The sequence below is a fragment of the Kogia breviceps genome, chromosome 6 (genome assembly GCF_026419965.1).
Source record: "Kogia breviceps isolate mKogBre1 chromosome 6, mKogBre1 haplotype 1, whole genome shotgun sequence".
NCBI lineage: Eukaryota > Metazoa > Chordata > Mammalia > Artiodactyla > Physeteridae > Kogia > Kogia breviceps.
Genome location: NC_081315.1, coordinates 17,523,246 through 17,543,976, shown reverse-complemented (window position 1 = coordinate 17,543,976; position 20,731 = coordinate 17,523,246). Strand labels below are relative to the sequence as shown.

Here is a 20,731-nt window from a genome sequence, read left to right as displayed (position 1 = left end):
AATAAAATAAATAAATAAAAAGTAACTCTTTGTTGCATTCTAGTGTTAGTTTTTTTAGTTTTTCTTTAGGCAAAAAACTCCAGGAATAATAAACCTAGCAAGTTCTTTGCAGCATTCATATACCCAAATGTCAGAGCCTTCAAGTGCCCAGGAATTATAAACCCTAACAGTTAGTTTGCAGGATTCATAAATAAAAGCAGTACAACTCTGAGAATTACAGTGGAGGACTTTAATAAGTGAAGAATCACTTAATCACATAATTTGCTTTTGAAAGAGTAAATGTTGGAAGGATGTTAATTTTTCCTGAATTTTATGTGTAAATTCAGTATAAACTGAGTCAAAATGCCAAAATCTTTGCCAGTGGGGTGGGAAGCTACGCTTTATTTTTTTGAATTTTAAAATTTATTTTTTTATACAGCAGGTTCTTATTGGGAAGCTACACTTTATGCTGGGGTTCCCAAGCTGGCCTTAGGGCTGCTTTTGTGTGGCCTGCTAGCTAAGATTTTTTTTTTTTAATTTATTTTGGTTGCATTGGGTTGTGGGCTTTCTCTAGTTGCAGCAGGCGGGGGCTACTTCTCATTGCGGTGGCTTCTCGTTTCGGAGCACAGGCTCTAGGCGCTTGGGTTTCAGTCGTTGTGGCACTGGGTTTAGTAGTTGTGGCTCGTGGACTCTAGAGTGCAGGCTCAGTAGTTGTGGTGCACAGGCTTAGTTGCTCCGTGGCGTGTGGGATCTTCCTGGAGCAGGCTCAAACCTGTGTCACCTGCATTAGCAAGTGGATTCTTAACCACTGCACCACCAGGGAAGCGCAGTAGATAACCTCTTAAGCCTCCTTTCATTTAGTAATATGCGTTTAAGATTCCTCCATGTCTTTTCACAGCTTGTTAGCTTATTTCTTAGTGCAGAATAATATTCCATTGTCTGGATGTACCACGTTTATTTGGGACTGGTTAAATTAAAAATAAAGTGCTCTCCTCCACAAAAGTAAAGTTCTCATTATTCAGTCCTGAAATCTTTTTTCCACTTTTATGTTAACATTTTAAAATGATTTTCCAAACATCACTTCTAGTGCCTATATCATAAACACCGTGATTTATCTGTTGCCTTTTGGTCATATCTTTTAATATATATATTGCCTCTAGTTTTGCTTCCTGATATAAAATATGTAAAGCTTTTATTGTCCTGACAGTTCCTTTGAAGAAATCTCTTAAAAGTATAACTGGGTTAAAGAATATAGTTGTTTTTATATTTGGAAATTTGGATGGTTCATTAACTTAAGTGAAAGGATATAGTCATACTCTATAAACCTGGGGACATTTGAAACAGTGACTGTAGTACCTGGTTTTCTAATTTTTAAAGAAATATTGGTTGATTTCTTTTGAAAGATGGTTTAAATACTTGGAGAATAAAAGGATAAATCTAATTTTCTAATTAAACCATAGTTTACATTGAAATTTTAACTTTTAACATTACAGAACTTTTAAAAAAACTAGCACATGGAATTTAAAAAGAATTCAACTGCTTATTTGTTTAACTGACATGTTAAAATTGACTTTTTAAAAATATTTTTTTTAATTGTTTGGTTGTGCTGGGTCTTAGTTGTGGCAGGCGGGCTCCTTAGTTGTGGCGTGCGAACTCTTAGTTGCGGCATGCGTGTGGGATCTAGTTCCCTGACCAGGGATCGAATCTGAGCCCTCTTCAGTGGGAGCATGGAGTCTTAACCACTGTGCCACCAGGAAAGTCCCTAAAATTGATTTTTTTAAACTAATATTTAACCAATATCATTAAATTTTAGTTATGCTTTTCAAAGTTTTTAAAGGAATAAACTTTAAAAGAAGCAACAGTTAAATTCTTTAAAATGTTTGCCTTAGCACAGGGAGATCACCTCTGTACTTTGTGACCACCTAGAGGGGTGGGATAGGCAGGGTGGGAGAGAGGGTGATGCAAGAGGGAAGAGATATGGGAACAAAAAAAAAAAAAAAAAAAAAAATGTTTGCCTTTCACATTGTAATTATAAATGTTTAAAGAACGAATGAAATAGAAATCATCATGTTACGGGAACCAATATAATTTTGTGTAATGTAAATACTTGTCCTAACATCATTTTAATGTTATTTTGAAGCACTAATTTTTACTTTTGTATAACGTTCAACTTATATAAATTTCTCCTTAGTTATTTTAAAAATGTGACTCTTCTGGTAGCATTTGGTTTAAGTAGTATTGACGTTTAAATTTTATTGTAACCTCATCATTCTTGATCATACATGTTTGTTATTTCTTTCTCTTTTTTTTTTTTTTTGTGGTACGTGGGCCTCTTCACTGTTGTGGCCTCTCCCATTGCGGAGCACAGGCTCCACAGGCTCCGGACACACAGGCTCAGTGGCCATGGCTCACGGGCCTAGCCACTCCGCGGCATGTGGGATCTTCCTGGACCGTGGCACGAACCCGTGTCCCCTGCATCGTCAGGTGGACTCTCAACCACTGCGCCACCAGGGAAGCACCATGTTTGTTATTTCTTATGTCTCTGTCACACTTCCTGAATTTGTAGTCTTGCCCTAAGCTACAGTAAGATGTGCAGAGTAATTTGGTTGACAGATATTAGTGTTCCTTTAAGAATTAGTTTATTTTAAATGTAACAAGATGCCCACAAGTCTTTCTAGTTTTAAAATTACATTCTAGAAGATAAGAAATTCAAATGTGACCCGTGGGGAATGTGGTTAAGTGTAATTTGCTGACTATAGAGAAATACAAATTTTTAGCTGTAGCATAGCAAATTTAATTCTGTTCACTTAAAAGTCTAGGGCTAGGGCTTCCCTGGTGGCACAGTGGTTGAGAGTCCGCCTGCCGTCGCAGGGGACACGAGTTCGTGTCCCGGTCCAGGAGGATCTCACATGCCGCGGAGCGGCTGGGCCCGTGAGCCATGGTCACTGGGCCTGCGCGTCCGGAGCCTGTGCTCCGCAACGGGAGAGGCCACTGCAGTGAGAGGCCCGTGTACCACCAAAAAAAAAAAAAGTCTAGGGCTAGTCATCAATTTTAGTCAGATAATTACATTATTATTACTTATTAATAAATTGAACAGCTATTAAATTTTGTAGTAATTTTTAGACACAACACAATTTGTGCAGATGGTTAAAGCTCTTCCCTCTGTACCTCAGCTTTCAGTATTATTGTTTAGGTGTCATATTATATTAGTAAAAAGGAATATTAAGTACTGTCTTGAATAAGAATTAATATATGGGATCTCACGGTCCTTTACATGAAGAATAAATTCTCCATTTGAGCAGTGTTCTAAACTTAAAAGGTTTGTATTTTGCTAAATCTACATATGTTGTTTATCTACTTCGGCTTTTTAGTTTATGGCACAAAGGTCTCCAATTTGATCCTTTATTACAGACAAGGAAGAAGACCTGCAAAATTCACAGCTGCACTTTTCCTGATGAGTGATGCCAGATTAGCTGATATTCCTTTACTATAGGTATATATTGGAAAGCTGACATTGAAAACAGTTGGTTTAATTATTTGTGGTAATTTTCACTGTTTACACCAGATTTTTTTTCATTCCTTACAAGGCAGGTGGTGAGGCTTTATTTGTTTTTGTGTACTAGTTAATTAATTATACCAATTTACATATGGGAGGGTGCTGGGGGAAATGTATCTTTACTAAAAAGAGACCTGGGAACTGAATGGATACTAAAAGGAAGAGTAAAGTATCCTGAAGTCTGTTTACATATGTTGTATTAAAAAATAATCTTCTTAGAGTTAATTATTTGTATCCATAAAAGATAGCTTTTATATATAAATACAGGTGTGCTTACCTGTATTTTTAAGATATTTTGATCACATAGGCATTTAGTACACTGTCTTGCATAATATAAAATCAGTATAATCAGTCATTGGTATTTACTTGCTTTTTCCCCTAGTAGTGGGATTGTGTGTGTGTGTGTGTGTTTGAAAAGTGAAGTGTACCATTCATGCCTTTCTTCTAATTGTCAGTGGCATGCACTTGGAAGATAGTGAAAGTGTTGAGCCTGAGGCTGTGGTACAAAGCATAGTACATACTGTAGGGTTATGCTGCCTGGAAAGAGTACCTTGGTAACCATATATAATTTATTATCCAATTTTGGGCACTTGTGAGAGTGAACCAGGGTTGTAGTAATAATAATTATGCTGAAATGACAAACAGGTAAAATTTGGACACATAGTATCCCTAGGTATGAATCTTGACAGTCCTGCAATAAAATGTAGAATGTAGATAGGACTTGCTAACTTCCCAAGGCTTGAATTTGAAGAGCGGAGAGAGTAGTAGTTTCACAGTATTGTGAAGATTGAATATATTGAATAACGTATATAAAAACATGCAGCCCATCGCTTGTTAGTAACTGTTTAGTAAACGTTACCTATCAAGTAAAAACTCATAGTTTGGTAGAAGTGTGAGGATTGGTGTTAACCACTTTAAAAATCATAAAACACTACCATCTTTTTCTGTTCTTACTTTGTTCACCCTTCTGTTCATTATTTCATATCTTTATTTAATGCCTTCAGTTTACTGAAATGTTGGGTTAGTAACTGGTAGAGATAATTGTAGCTGCCTTGGCCATAATAGCATTTACATTTTTTTTAAAGCCACAAATGGTCTTTGCCATTCAGCTAAAAACTAGTGAAGCAAGGAAGGGGAAATATAAGGAAGTGCTATTGGAGATGGGTTACCAATGATATTGTTATCTGTTATTTGGTACTATGGTGTTTTGCCCCACTAAATCATACGTCTGTGAATGGCAGAGTTGGGATTCCAACCTGGGTAACATGGCTCCAGAGTGTGTAATCTAAACCAGTGTCTCTCATACTCTGGTAGAAAGCTAGTTTGTTTTTTGCTTTGTTTTTAAACAATTTCCAATTTAATGTTTTGTAAAATGATAACAGTAGGATAAAGAGATGGAAAAAGGCATACAAAATGTAAGCCTGAATTTTATATTATTAGTTTGAACAGATATAAATATCAGTATATTTATATATGGTCAAATTACCATAAAATTTCTAAATGTTTACTTTTCATTTCTATACTTAACTTGGTTGTAGACTAGAACCTGCAGAAGGTCTGATTTTGAGTGCTTTAAACCATTTTTAGTGCCAGGGAACTATTGATATTTGTGTACTTTTTTGTTTTTGGCTGTGCTGTGCAGCTTGCCAGATCTCAGTTACTCAACCAGGGATTGAACCCGGGTCAAGGCAGTGAAAGCCCAGAATCTTAACCACTAGGCCACCAGGGAACTCCCAATATTTGTGCATTTCAAATGAGGCTTAGGTGATTCATTGTCGTGAGGGGAAGGCTTCTTATATTTCTACAAGAGATAGTTTGTAAGTGTGTTAGCGCTGAGGGTTGCTAAGAGATCTTGAATGTTCATAGCCATGGAAGAAGTGCACCTTGGTTTTGGAATTTAAGCAGTGTAGATTTGAACATGGCTAGAAGGAATAATCTAAATTTTGTAGTCAGATTAGAGAAAAACCCCACAGAACTGATGCTAGGTCCAGGAAATATCTAGCTTTATACTCTTAAGATTGTACTACATGGTTAATAATTTTGACTGATACATTTGCTGATTTTTGCAGAATGCAGTAAAACTGCTTGAAATTTTTTGCAGCTAATTGTTAGACTTCTCCCACCCTTGCTCAACTTTATTTCTTCCCCTTCAACTTTACTTTCTTCTATTGGTATGACATCTACTTAGCCCTGGGACCACGAAATTATAATACTGTACATTAAAAAAATTTTTTAAATTGAGATTCAGTTTATTTACAGCGTTGTGTTAGATGCTGGTGTACAGCATAGTGATTCAGTTTAATATATGTATGTATGTACTCCATATTCTTTTCCATTATAGATTATTACAAGTTATTAATATAGTTCCCTGTGCTATACAGTAGGATCTTGTTGTTTATCTGTTTTATGTCTAGTAGTTTGTATTTGCTAGTCGCAAGCTCTTATTCTCCCCCTCCAGACATTTTTATTTGAGTCTCATAAACTCAGCATATCCAAAACCAGGTTTAATAACCTGTACTTAAACTGGTTGTCTCTTCTATTCCCTTACTTGTTATTTGTATTTAATCACTTTGACTTGTCAATTAGTGGCTTCCATTGCTTACATGTGGAAAGGTACAGTTTTAGCCTGACCTTTGAGGCCTTTTACAGTTTTGCTCCAGCCTACCATTCTAGCTCTTATCTTTGGTTTCATGAACCCTCACTTTCAGACCCCCTGGTTCATTACTGTCTTCTAGGTAAACACTGTACCATCTCATGGCTTTACTTGCCCTTCTACCCACTTGAAAAACAGTGGTTTTTCACTTGCAGATTGTTTTTTAGGTTAAAATTTTATTTGATTACTTTGAGAGTAGTCATAGTCTTTTTTAAAAAAATCTTTTTCTCAATTCACTTTTTCAAAAAATATATTTATTTGTTTATTTTTGGCTGCGTTGGGTCTTCATTGCTGTGCATGGGCTTTCTCTGGTTGTGGCAAGTGGGGGGCTATTCTTTGTTGCAGTGCACGGGCTTCTTGTAGTGGCTTGAGAGTAGCCATAGTCTTTTAAAGTAGCCTTTCCTGGTTTGGGTAATTTTCAAACCTATTAGTATTGATAAAACATGGATATTTAAAATGTAGTTTCCAAAGAAAATTGCTTATGGGGGACACCACCAAGCTGAGAGAGCAGGTAGAGGGATGTTCTGGGACTTTCCAGTAGAGAATTTTGTTTTTAAACTGGATGTAGGGAATTCCCTGGTGCTCCAGTGGTTAGGTCTCTGCGATTTCACTGTGGAGGGCACTGGTTCAGTCCCTGGTCGGGGACTGAAATCCCACAAGTCGCCTGGTGTGGCCAAAAAAAAAAACTCAGAAAACAAGTGAATGTAAATTTAGAACTATTTTACTGTCTGCTCTGTAGGAAGCAACCATAAAAATGACAAGTTTGTAAAAAGTTCCCATATAATGTGATAATCTTGTTTACTGCTTCTTTGCTGATCTCATATAATTAAAAAATATCTAATTAAATCCATTTTAAACATATCCTGTGAAAACTCCTGTTAAGGGTTTTTAGGGAGAATTTTGTGAAGTTGGTGCTACAAGTATCACATAGTACTCCTGTACCGATCTGTTTTTTGGTGATCATAAGTCTCAGATACCTAACTAGTTAATAGCCTTACAAAGAATTTTAAGAGGAGGTATGATTTCAAGATACTTTAATTTTATTTTTAAAGTCAATTTATATTAAAAGTACTTAGCAGGGCTTCCCTCGTGACACAGTGGTTAAGAATCCTCCTGTCAGTGCAGGTGACACTGGTTCGAGCCCTGGTCTGGGAAGATCCCATGTGCTGTGGAGCAACTAAGCCTGTGTGCCACGACTGCTGAGCCTGTGCTCTAGAGCCCACGAGCCACAACTGCTGAGCCTGTGTGCTACAACTAGTGAAGCCCACACACCTAGAGCCCATGCTCCGCAACAAGAGAAGCCCGCTTGCCGCAACAAAGAGTAGCCCCCGCTCGCCACAACTAGAGAAAGCCTGCGTGCAGCAGCGAAGACTCAATGCAGCCAAAAATAAATAAATAAATAAATATTTAGCAAATTAAGACAAATGATGAATAATTAGAACATCTATTATCGTTAATTGAGGTTTATGCTTAACTCGGGATTGACCTGAAAGTTTTGGTTTTTTTTTTTTTTTTTTTTTTTGCCACACCAAGCGGCTTACGGGACTTTAGCTTCTGGACCAGGGATTGAACCCAGGCCATAGCAATAACTGCTCCAAGTCCTAACCACTAGACTGTCAGAGAATTCCCCCTTTTAGGGTCCTTTTAAAAATGTATTTCATCGTTTCTTATTTGGCATATGTCCATAATTATGTCATTTTAAATCAAAGAATTTTATTTATTTGTTTGGCTAAACCAGGTCTTAGTTGTGGCACACAGGATCTTCGATGTGGTGTGAGGGATCTTTCGTTGTGGCATGCGGGATCTAGTTCCCTGACTAGGGATTGAACCCGGGCCCCCTGCATTGGGAGCGCAGAGTCTTAACCACTGGACCACCAGGGAAGTCCCTGATCGAAGAATTTAATATAGCACGGCCATCATTCTGGATATTACTTCTCATTGTATATACTACCATGGATTCAAAAGGTATGGGGATTGGAATTTCCCCATAGAATAGACCACCCCCATAGAATTAACCTGAAAGTTTAAAATAACATCCTACATGGCTATTACTTTTGTTTTGCTTTATCTAAGTTGAAAATAAGGAAAAAAGCATCCTGATTATTTCAAAGTTAAGAGATTTTAAACAAAAAAATAAAACAAGTTGAAAGAGACGACAGAAAATGATTTTATAATAAGGCGTGTCTGAGGAGTCTCAAAAAAAAAATTTTCCTTTGCAGTAATTTGCAACATAATTGCAGACTTAAGAAACTTACAGGGTGGCGGACTTCTCAGGTTGTGCAGTGGTTAATAATCCAGTGGTTAAGAATCTGCCTGTCAATGCAGGGAACGCGGGTTCGAGCCCTGGTCTGGGAAGATCCCACATGCCGTGGAGCAGCCAGGTCCGTGCACCACAACTACTGAGCCTGCTCTCTAGAGCCCACGAGCCACAACTGCTGACCCCATGTGCCTAGAGCTCGTGCTCTGCAACAAGAGAAGCCACTGCAATGAGAAGCCTGCGCACCGCAAGGAAGAGTAGCCCCCCGCTCGCGGCAACTAGCGAAAAGTCTGTGCGCAGCAACGAAGACCCAACACAGCCAAAAATAAAATATAAATAATTAAAAAAAAAAAAAGTTTACAGGTTGGGGACTTCTCTAGCGGTGCAGTGGTTAAGACTTCGCCTCCCAATGCAGGGGTGTGGGTTTGATCCCTGGTGGAGGAGCTAAAATCCCACATGCTGCAGGGCAACTAAGCCCACATGCCACAGCTAGAGAGAAGCCTGCACACACTGCAACGAAAGATCCTGTGTGCTGCAGCTAAGACTCAATGCAGCCAAAAAATAAATATTAAAAAATATATGCATTAAAAAAATTTCTGTTGATTACGAATGAATTGTTGTGATAAGTATATGACCATAGCAAAATAAGACCTGAGAAAATTTGTGTTGAGAAAATATGACCTTTTAATACATGATTTTTAATATTAATGTTTCCATAAAAATGAAAATGATTTGAAAATGATTTCTGAGTCTTACTAGATTTGGTCTGTGCCGTGTGAATGAGTATTTTTGTAGAGTATTTGAGTATTTTTTATTCTGTCAAGGAAACAATTGGCTATTAGTCACTTTTGCTTTATTAATAAGAGGAATTAAGAAATTCAAATAAGTTTAAAAATTTAAACATCTATTAAACTGTAGATAATAATTTAAAAGGCTAAAAAAGATGGACATTCCTGGCAGTCCAGTGGTTAGGATTCTGCATGTGCCACTGCAGGGGGCACAGGTTCAGTTCCTGGTTAGGGAAATAAGGTCCTGCATGCCTCACGGTGTGACCAAGGGGGAAAAAAAAAATCTAAAAAAGAAACATCAATACGACACTTACATTAAAAAAGGGTTTCAAATACTGAAAAGATTGTTTATGGTTAATAAACATTTTTTTCAAAGTGTTTTAGAGCACTTGTCTTAATCTAGCACGTTTATATAATATTAAAAGCAAAGACTGAAAGTTTTTAAACTAGTATACTTATTCATACATCTACATAGTCATTTAAAGATGAGTAGCTATTTTTATTTCAGTTACAGGAAAACCCCAAAATTATATATTATTAATATAAAGGCTAAAATTTCAGTTAATGTAGAATGTAAAATTCAAAGGAACGCTTTTTAAGGAAGTGAACATATTTTTTTCTGAGTTATTACCTGCTTTTAGTTATTATATATCTAGAGACTTTTGATACCATCTAAGCTTTCCATCATTCTAATGGTGAAAAGAGTAGAATGAGAGAAAAGAAAGGAAAGTACTAAAGGAGTTAGGAAGTGACATTTTGTACCCTATGAAACTTGTAATTACTCATACTGTAATTGATTGTCTTTTACATGCCCCTGAGGTAAAAGGTGTAAACAAGTGCTGTGAAAGTATGGTTTGTAATGAGGATTGTGAACTTATGAGTATGTTTTACTTATTTGTCTTTTTTTTTGTTTTAAAGATGGTAGCCAATTCTTTTTAATTTTATTTATTAATTTACTTTTTGGCTGCGTTGGGTCTTCGTTGCTGCGTGTGGGCTTTCTCTAGTTGTGGTGAACGGGGGCTACTCTTTGTTGCAGTGCACAGGCTTCTCACTGCAGTGGCTTCTCTTGTTGCAGAGCATGGGCTCTAGGTGCGCAGGCTTCAGTAGTTGCAGCACATGGGCTCAGTAGTTGTGGCTCGCGGGCTCTAGAGCGCAGACTCAGCAGTTGTGGCGCACGGGCTTAGTTGCTTTGCAGCATGTGGGATTTTCCCGGACCAGGGCTCGAACCTGTGTCCCCTGCATTGGCAGGCAGATTCTTTCTTTTTTTTTTTTTTTTTTTTTCTTTTTCTTTTTTGGCGCGTGGGCTCAGCAGTTGTGGCTCATGAACTTAGTTGCACCGCGGCATGTGGAATCTTCCCGGACCAGGGCTCGAACCCGTGTCCCCTGCACTGGCAGGCGGATTCTTAACCACTGAGCCACCAGGGAAGTCCAAAAGGAAATTATTTCATTTGCTATAGCTTAAAACCTGGTTGGCTATTTGTGATTGGTTGTTCTTAGCATTTTTTTTTTTTTTTTTTTTTTATTTTGTGGTATGCTGGCCTCTCACTGTTGTGGCCTCTCCCGTTGTGGAGCACAGGCTCCAGACGCGCAGGCCTAGCGGCCATGGCTCACGGGCTTAGTTGCTCCACGGCATGTGGGATCTTCCCGGACCAGGGCACGAACCCGTGTCCCCTGCATCGGCAGGCGGATTCTCAACCACTGCGCCACCAGGGAAGCCCAAGCAGGCAGATTCTTAACCACTGTGTCACCAGGGAAGCCCTGTCTTTTAATTTAGGTAAATAAGAGAATTTGCAGTATTTCTAAACTTAGGGAGGAAGAGTATCTTTTTTCATTTTTGACCACCCCACGAGGCATGTGGGATCACAGTTCCCCCACCAGGGTTCAAACCCGTGTCCTTTGCAGTGGAAGCTTGGAGTCCCAACCACTGAACCGCGAGGGACACGTCCCAGGAAGAGTGTCTTTTATTCACACATCCAACCTCACAAATCCATATATACCCAGTCCTTTGGTAGAACCATCGTTATTGTGTTAAACTCCACAGGGCATCATTATTATTATTCCTTTAAACTGTTAATAGTCTTTCATATGTTTACCCACGCATTTACCTTTTCCAGTGCTTTTCGTTCTTTTTTGCACTTCCATTCTCTCGTCTGGGAACTTTTACCTCTAGCCTGAAACTTTCCTTTGGTGTTCCTCTTACTTTGGACCTCGGGTGTGAGAGTGTGTTTGTGTATGTGACTGTGTGAGTCTGACTTGACTTCTCTATTTCTGAAGGATATTTTTCCTAAGCACTGAATTCTTTTTTAAAATGTTTATTTGTTTACTTGGCTTTGGCAGGTGGGATCCTTAGTTGCAGCATTCTAACTTTTTTTTTTAGAGAAAGTGAACAGTTTTATTTACGACACTATTTATAGTCACCTTTCAGCATCAGTATTCTAAGACAGTATATAATGATTTACATAATTTCTATAACGTCATAATTTGCTTCAAAAATCTTGCTTCTAGAAGAAGATTCTTATTAACATGAATCCCTATAATGTTTATTGTAAAAATGTTAATTCTACTATTAATAATAGAGTAGTAAAGTCAGTAATATGTCTGTGTAATAATATGCAGTGAATAACAGTTTATCTTGTCATCAACTTAATAAAGTTCAAGCATTCCCAAAGCAAGAAGAATTTTGAGAATTACAGAGTCTAGACATCAATGCTTGCAATTACCCCGTTGTCCACTAGAAAGCTGGTACAAACTGGCAGTAACATTTTTAAAAAATTAATTAATTAATTAATTTATTTTTGGCTGTGTTGGGTCTTTGTTGCTGCGCGCAGGCTTTCTCTAGTTGCAGTGAGTGGGGGCTACTCTTCGTTGCGGTGTGCGGGCCTCTCATTGCAGTGCCTCTCCTGTTGCGGATCATGGGCTCTAGGCGCACGGGCTCAGTAGTTGTGGCTTGTGGGCTCTAGAGCACATGCTCAGTAGTTGTGGCGCATGGGCTTAGTCGCTCCATGGCATGTGGGATCTTCCCGGCCCAGGGCTCGAACCCGTGTCCCCTGCGTTGGCAGGCGGATTCTTAACCACTGCACCACCAGGGAAGCCTGGCACTAACATTTTTAAGTGACTTTGGGAATCACTTTTACATATAAAAAATTCAGTTACAAATATCAAAGAAAAATATATGGTATTCCAAGCATTGTTCTTTGTAATATTTCAGCTTTTTGCATTGATTAAAATACAGTTTGAGACAGAGTAAAACTGTGTTCAACAATTTCCAGAAATACATATAGTATCCATGCATATGAAAAGACCCACCTCAATAAAACAAAATAATATTTAATATTTCAAACATTCAGAAGCATATGAATGCATTAGAAAAGGTCTTTAAAAGCTACATAATAAACCAGTAGTTAAATCAGGAGAGGGATCCTACTTTCCAAGTAAGGTCAAATGTGAGTTTTAAATTTCTGTTGATTTTTTTTGTTGTTTTTAAAAAATCAAATATATATGTATATTTATATATGTTTTTTAGACAGTAAACATCTGTTTTTGCTTTTTTCCAGTAGAATACATTTGATCACTTATTTTTGTAGAGCAGGTTCTTTATTAGTCATCCATTTTATACGAATCAGTGTATACATGTCAATACCAATTGCCCAATTCATCATACCACCATCGCCACTGCCCCTGCGGCTTTCCCCCCTTGCTGTCCATACGTTTGTTCTCTACATCTGTGTCTTAATTTCTGCCCTGAAAACCGATTCATCTGTACCATTTTTCTAGGTTCCACATATATGCATTAATATACGATATTTGTTTTTCTCTTCTGACTGACTTTATTCTGTATGACAGTCTCTAGATCCATCCACATCTCAACAAATGACCCAGTTTCGTTCCTTTTTATGGCTAATATTCCATTGTATATATGTACCACATCTCCATTATCCTTTTGTCTGTTGATGGGCATTTAGGTTGCTTCCGTGACCTGGTTATTGTAAATAGTGCTGCAGTGAACACTGGGATGCATGTGTCTTTTTGAATTGTGGTTTTCTTTGAGTATATGCCCAGTAATGGGATTGCTGGATCATATGGTAATTCTGTTTTTATTTTTTAAGGAATCTCCATACTGTTGTCCATAGTGGCTGTTTAAATTTACATTCCCACCAACAGTGCAAGAAGGTTCCCTTTTCTCCACATGCTCTCCAGCATTTGTTGTTTGCAGATTTTCGGATGAAGCTCATTCTAACTGGTGTGAGGTGATACCTCATTGTAGTTTTGATTTTGTATTTCTCTAATAATTAGTGATGTTGGGCAGCTTTTCATGTGCTTCTTGGCCCTCTGTATGTCTTCTTTGGAGAAATGTCTATTTAGGTCTTCTGCCCATTTTTGGATTGGGTTGTTTGCTTTTTAATATTGAGCTGCAAGAGCTGTTTCTGTATTTTGGAGATTAATCCTTTGTCCATTGATTCATTTGCAAATATTTTCTCCCATTCTGAGGGTTGTCTTTTCATTTTGTTTATGGTTTCCTCTGCTGTGCAAAAGCTTTGTTTTTTTTTTTTTTTTTTTTTTTTTTTTTTTTTTTTTTTTTTTCGATACGCGGGCCTCTCACTGTTGTGGCCTCTCCTGTTGCGGAGCACAGGCTCCGGACGCGCAGGCTCAGCGGCCATGGCTCACGGGCCCAGCCGCTCCGCGGCACGTGGGATCCTCCCGGACCGGGGCACGAACCCGTGTCTCCTGCATCAGCAGGCGGATTCTCAACCGCTGCGCCACCAGGGAAGCCCAGCTTTGATGTTTTATTAGGTCCCATTTGTTTCTTTTTGTTTTCATTTCCATTACTGTCGGAGGTGGATCAAAAAAGATCTTGCTGTGATTTATGTCAGAGTGTTCTTTCTATGTTTTCCTCCAAGAGTTTTAAAGTGTCTGGTCTTCCATTTAGGTCTCTAATCCATTTTGAGTTTATTCTTGTGCGTGGTGTTAGGGAGTGTTCTAATTTCATTCTTTACATGGTAGCTGTCCAGTTTTCCCAGCACCACTTATTGAAGAGACTGTCTTTTCTCCATTGTATATCCTTGCCTCCTTTGTCATAGGTTAGTTGACCATCGGTGCGTGGGTTTACCTCTGGGCTTTCTGTCTTGTTCCATTGATCTCTGTTTCTGCTTTTGTGCCAGTACCGTATTGTCTTGATTACTGTACCTTTGTAGTATAGTCTGAAGTCAGGGAGTCTGATTCCTCCAGCTCCGTTTTTTTCCCTCAAGACTGCTTTGGCTATTTGGGGTCTTTTGTGTCTCCATACGAATTTTAAGATTTTTTTGTTCTAGTTCCGTAAAAAATGCCATTGGTAATTTGATAGGGATTGCATTGAATCTGTAGGTTGCTTTGGGTAGTATAGTCATTTTCACAATATTGAGTCTTCCAATCCAAGAACATGCTATATCTCTCCATCTCTTGGTATCAACTTTAATTTCTTTCATCAGTGTCTTATAGTTCTCTGCATACAGGTCTTTTGTCTCCCTAGGTAGGTTTATTCCTAGGTATTTTATTCTTTTTGTTGCAGTGGTAAATGGGAGTGTTTCCTTAATTTCTCTTTCAGATTTTTCATCATTAGTGTATAGGAATGCAAGAGATTTCTGTGCACTAATTTTGTATTCTGCAACTTTACCAAATGCATTGATTAGCTCTAGTTGTTTTCTGGTGGCATCTTTAGGGTTCTCTATGTATATTATCACGTCATCTGCTAACAGTGACAGTTTTACTTCTCTTCCAATTAGTATTTCTTTTTCTTCTCTGATTGCTGAGGCTAGGACTTCCAAAAGTATGTTGAATAATAGTGGTGAGAGTGGACATCCTTGTCTCGTTCCTGATCTTAGAGGAAATGCTTTCAGTTTTTCACCATTGAGAAAGATGTTTGTTGTGGGTTTGTCATATATGGTCTTTATTGACCTTGAGATAGGTTCCCTCTATGCCCACTTTCTGGAGAGTTTTTATCATAAATGGGTGTTGAAAGAAAGGTTTTTCTGCATCTATTGAGGTGATCATATGGTTTTAATTCTTCAATTTGTTTATATGGTGTATCACATTGATTGATTTGCATATATGGAAGAATTCTTGTATCCCTGAGGTAAATCCCACTTGATCATGGTGTATGATCCTTTTAATGTGTTGTTGGATTCTGTTTGCTCGTATTTTGTTGAGGATTTTTGCATTTGTATTCATCAGTGCTATTGGTCTGTAATTTTCTTTTTCTGTAGTATCTTTGTTTGGTTTTGGTATCAGGGTGATGGTGGCCGCGTAGAATGAGTTTGGGAGTGTTCCTTCCTCTGCAGTTTTTTGGAAGAGTTTGAGAAGTATCGTTGTTAGCTCTTGTCTAAATGTTTGATAGAATTCACCTGTGAAGCCATATGGTGCTGGGATTTTGTTGGAAGATTTTTGTGTGTGTGTGTGTGTGCGAGGCGGGCCTCTCACTTTTGTGGCCTCTCCCGTTGCGGAGCACAGGCTCCAGACGTGCAGGCTCAGCGGCCATGGCTTACGGGCCCAGCCGCTCTGTGGCATGTGGGATCTTCCTGGTCCGGGGCACGAACCCGTGTCCCCTGCATCGGCAGGCGGATTCTCAACCACTGTGCCACCAGGGAAGCCCCCTGTTGGAAGATTTTTAATCACAGTTTCAATTTCATTATTTGTGATTGGTCTGTTCATGTTTTCTATTTCTTCCTGGTTCAGTCTTGGAAGGTTATACCTTTCTAAGAATTAGTCCATTTCTTCCAGGTTGTCTTTTATTGGCATAGAATTGCTTGTAGTAGTCTCTTAGGATGCTTTGTATTTCTGCAGTGTCTGTTGTCACTTCTCCTTTTTCATTTCTAATTTTATTGATTTGAGTCCTCTCCCTCTTTTTTTCTTTTCTTTCTTTTTTTTTTTTTTTTGTCACGGTACGCGGGCCTCTCACTGTTGTGGCCTCTCCCGTTGCGGAGCAAAGGCTCTGGATGCATGGGCTCAGCGGCCATGGCTCACAGGCCCAGCCGCTCCGCAGCATGTGGGATCTTCCCGGACCGGGGCATGAACCCGTGTCCCCTTCATTGGCAGGCGGACTCTCAACCACTGCGCCACCAGGGAAGCCCATCCCTCTTTTTCTTGATGAGTCTGGCTAATGGTTTATCAATTTTGTTTATCTTCTCAAAGAACCAGCTTTTAGCTTTATTGATCTTTGCTATTGTTTTCTTTGTTTCTATTTCAGTTATTTCTGATCTGATCTTCATGATTTCTTTCCTTCTACTAACTTTGGGTTTTGTTTGTTCTTCTTTCTCTAGTTCCTTTAGGTGTAAGGTTAGAATATTTATCTGAGATGTTTCTTGTTTCTTGAGGTAGGCTTGTATAGCTATAAACTTCCCACTTAGAACTGCTTCTTTTTTTTTTGCTTTTTGTTTTTGTTTTTTTCCCCGTACGCAGGCCTCTCACCGTTGTGGTCTCTCCCGTTGTGGAGCACAGGCTCTGGGCACACAGACTCAGCGGCCATGGCCCACAGGCCCAGCTGCTCCGCGGCATGTGGGATTCCCCCCAGACCGGGGCACAAACCCACGTCCCCTGCATCAGCAGGCGGACTTTCAACCACTGCACCACCAGGGAAGCCCCTAGAACTGCTTTTGCTGCATCCCGTAGGTTTTGGATTGTCGTGTTTTCATTGTCATTTGTCTCTAGATATTGTTTGATTTCCTCTTTGATTTCTTCAGTAATCTCTTGGTATATTGTTTAGTCTCCATGTGTTTGTGTTTTTTATGTTTTTTTTCCCCTAGTCATTCATTTCTGATATCTTAGCTGTGTCATGTTGGATCTAGTTCCCTGACCCCAGATTAAACCCGGGACCCTTGCATTAGGAGTGCAGTCTTAGCCACTGGACCACCAGAGAAGTCCCCTCCTAAGCACTGAATTCAAAGTTGACAGTCTTTTCCCTTCAGCACAAGAATGTTATTCTGTTGTCTGATGGCTTCCATAATTTCTTTTGAGAAGTTAGCAGTTATTCTTATTGTTCCTTTGAAAGTAATGTGTATGTGTCTTTTTAAAATTTTTCTTTCTAACTGCTTTTAATATTGCCTTCTTTAGTTTTCAGTAGTTTGAGTCTAATGTGCCCAGGTGTAGTTTTTTTCTTTCTTTTAAAAAAATTTGTTTTTGAGGTGGACCATTTTTAAAGTCTTTATTGAATTTTGTTACATTACTGCTTCTTTTTTTTTATGTTTTGGTTTCTTGGCCATGAGGAGTGTGGAATCTTAGCTCCCTGACCAGAGATTGAACCCACACCCCCTACATTGGAAGGCGAAGTCCTAACCACTGGACTACCAGGGAAATCCCTTAGTTTTTTTTATCTGATTTGAGTCCTTCATGTAATTTGGTAAATTTTGGTTATTCTTTCTTTCTGTATTCCTTCTGTCCCATTCTCTCTTATATTGTCCTTGAACTTTTTAACCATCTTGACATTTCTTACTATATACTTTCCCCTCGTCTGTGATTATTTGAATATTTTTTATTGACCTTTGAAGTTCACCAGTCCTACATTCTGCTGAGTCAAGTTTCTTGTTATTTGATAAGCTCTCAATTTCAGACATTGTAGTTGGCAGTTCATTCATGTCTATTTGATTCTTTTTAAGAATTCGTTTCAATTCCCTTTTCAAATACTCTTGTTTTTTCTATCCTTTTTCCACATCTTCTATTTTATTTATTTATTTGTTCATTTGTTTATATTTTTGGCCATACCATGTGGCTTGTGGAATCTTAGTTCCCCGAGTAGGGATCAGACCCAGCCCTGGTGGTGAAAGCACCAAGTCTTAACCACTGGACCACCAGGGAATTCCCTCCATCTTCTATTTTACCATTGTAATCATAGTTATTAAGACTTTGTCTGCTACCTCTGTTATCTAGATCATGTATTTGTTATCTGGATGTCTTTCTATGGACAGTTTAATCTCTTGATCATTAGTTGCTATAAAAATTTTCTTTGCATGTCTAATAATGTTTGATTGTTTGCTAGGTATTGTAGATAATATTCATAGAGGCTCACAGTTCTTTTATTTTCCTCCAATGTATAGAGTGTGGTTCTTGGGGGCAGTTAATTTATTTATCAGTAGATTACCTTGATCCTGTCAGGGATTAGTTTTAGGATTTGTTAGGCATATGTATTTCACTTGATACCTAGGACATGGCCTTTCTAGGATTTCATCTGAAAGTTGAGAATTTTCAACCATCCACTCTGGCTGGGTCTGAACTAGTCTTCCTAATGCTGTTCAGGCTCTGAAGTCTTGGCTCAGCTGTTCCCTGCTAGGCTACCTGGAGTTGCACTCTGAACATCTCAGTTTAGGAGTCACAGCCAAGGACTTTAGGGATTTTTACATAGATTTTTGAGGCTCACTCCTCTGCAGCTCACTTTTCTCTAGTACCCTGTCCCCCAAACCCACCTGCCTTATCAGTCCCTAACTATTGGCTATTTTCTCTGTTCACTTAGACTGCCTCTATCTGGAGACCATCATTAATTTTAAGCTAGTACAGTAAGGAATGGCATTTGGTAATGATCATCTATTTGAAGATGTAAATTAATTGTGATGAGGAAATGCTGGTAAAAATGATTGGTGCTCTGGTGCTATTAGGCATTGGCTACTCTGTAAATTTTAGGGCCTTAACTACTCTGTGTTAACATTTGAATTTATTCAGTTATCAAGCCAGTAAGTTTCTATTGGTGTAGTATTGTGATCATTGACATTACAGTTGTGAGCAAAATCAAGATAAAGCCCTTGCTATGAGTGACTTCATAGGCTAGTAAAAAGTAGTTACTGGAGGTGTCTTGTTGATAAGAAAAATGTATTTTATTTTGTAAAATGTGTATCACTTGTCTGCTCCTGAAGTCTTTTTTTAGATCATACATCTCTGATTTACAGAATGTTGTTAATGTGAACATATATCTGTATTGTTTTGCTAGTTGGATTTAAATCTGATATCCAAACCCTTCTTGCAGTGCCCTCCTTTTTTGTATCAGCTTTTGTTTCAGCTTCTGGTCCTTTTTCTTAGCTATCTGTTGATACCAGTTCACAGTAGGGTGAAGATTTACATGGATTAATGTGGAGAACACTTATTATTCCCAGCCTCCTTTTTTCCCTGACATTTTTAGATGACAATTATGTCTAGCCTACGAGAATTTAAGTTCAAGCCAATGTCCAGCGTTTATGCTTAGGGCCAATTGAAAATGACAGAAGTTGCTGAACTTTGTCACATATATAATAACAATGTAACATGAAAGCAAGGACCTGTGTAGTATTGCTGTGATCACTTTATAAAGATTTTTGTGTTTGTGTCATTGTGATATAGTTAATATACTCTCCAAACTTTAGTTGTATCTCCCCCACTCCCACTATGCACCACTCCCACTATGCACCGTGTTTGGTATGTTAAGAAAGGTACTTGATTTTCCCAACTTTTTTCCATGGTCTCTAACAATCTTATATTAAAATGTGTAAGTGGAAGATAACAATATACAAAATTATTATTATGTTTTTAAATTTGAGAAACCTTTTGCTCATAATGAAGAGATGCTAGAATGAAGAGTCTGGTGCTTAGAGTTTGATCTGTGGTCTATTTTATCCAGTGCTTCTGCTGTTAATTCATTCTCCTTAAATAAATGGACAATATTGATTCAAGTTTATTTAGAGTATTGCTGTCATAGGAATTAATTTTTCACAGCATTGTGAATTAACTGTATTTCAATAAAAATTTAAAAGTAAAGAAATTTCTTAATGTTATTCCTTCATTTTAAGAAGTTCATAATGTTTAATTATTTTCCACTAGGAAACCACCCCTACTCCTAATCCCCCACCTACAGAAGAAGAGAAAACAGAATCTAATCAGGAGGTTGCTAACCCAGAACACTATATTAAACATCCTTTACAGAACAGGTAAGCTTTCTGACACATAGGTGTTCTGACTTAGGCAGCAAGGTGAATGGTGAATGGGACAGGTTTGGAGGGAAAAGTTAGATGAGACTAGTTTTAGATAGGTGAAGGATTCCGTTTTCATTTGGATGACCCATGTCTAGCAAGCAGTTTTATGTGTGAATCTTGAGCTCAGATAGTAGAACTTTGAAAGAGTGGTTTGAAATTCATTGGTACTTGATGGTAATTGAAACCACAGTAGTAAATGAGTTCTCACAACAGAGGCTTGGAATATTAGCACATAGGGGATTTTTTTGAGTAAGAATGCCTATGAAGAGAAGAGTCTTGTGGTTGCCAAGTGGGAGGGGTGTGGGGGAGGGATGGGCTGGGAGTTTGGGATTAGCAGATGCAAACTCGTGTATCTAGAATGGATAAACAGCAAGGTCATACTGTATAGCATAGGGAACTATGTTCAATATCCTGTGATAAACCATAATGGAAAAGAATATGAAAAAGAATATATGTATATGTATAACTGAGTCATTTTTCTGTATAACAGAAATTAATATAACATTGTAAATCAACTGTACTTCAGTAAAATTAAAA

The 20,731-nt window shown here is 38.3% G+C and overlaps 1 protein-coding gene across 1 annotated transcript in view; it reads left to right on the top strand.

Annotated features, from left to right (window-relative positions):
• Positions 1 to 20,731, top strand: part of EIF4E (eukaryotic translation initiation factor 4E) — a 55,207-nt gene that overhangs the window by 13,032 nt on the left and 21,444 nt on the right. The window contains exon 2 of the mRNA XM_059066913.2: positions 20,043 to 20,149. Within this exon, the coding sequence (XP_058922896.2) occupies positions 20,043 to 20,149 (107 nt within the window). The remainder of the gene's footprint in view (positions 1 to 20,042; positions 20,150 to 20,731) is intronic.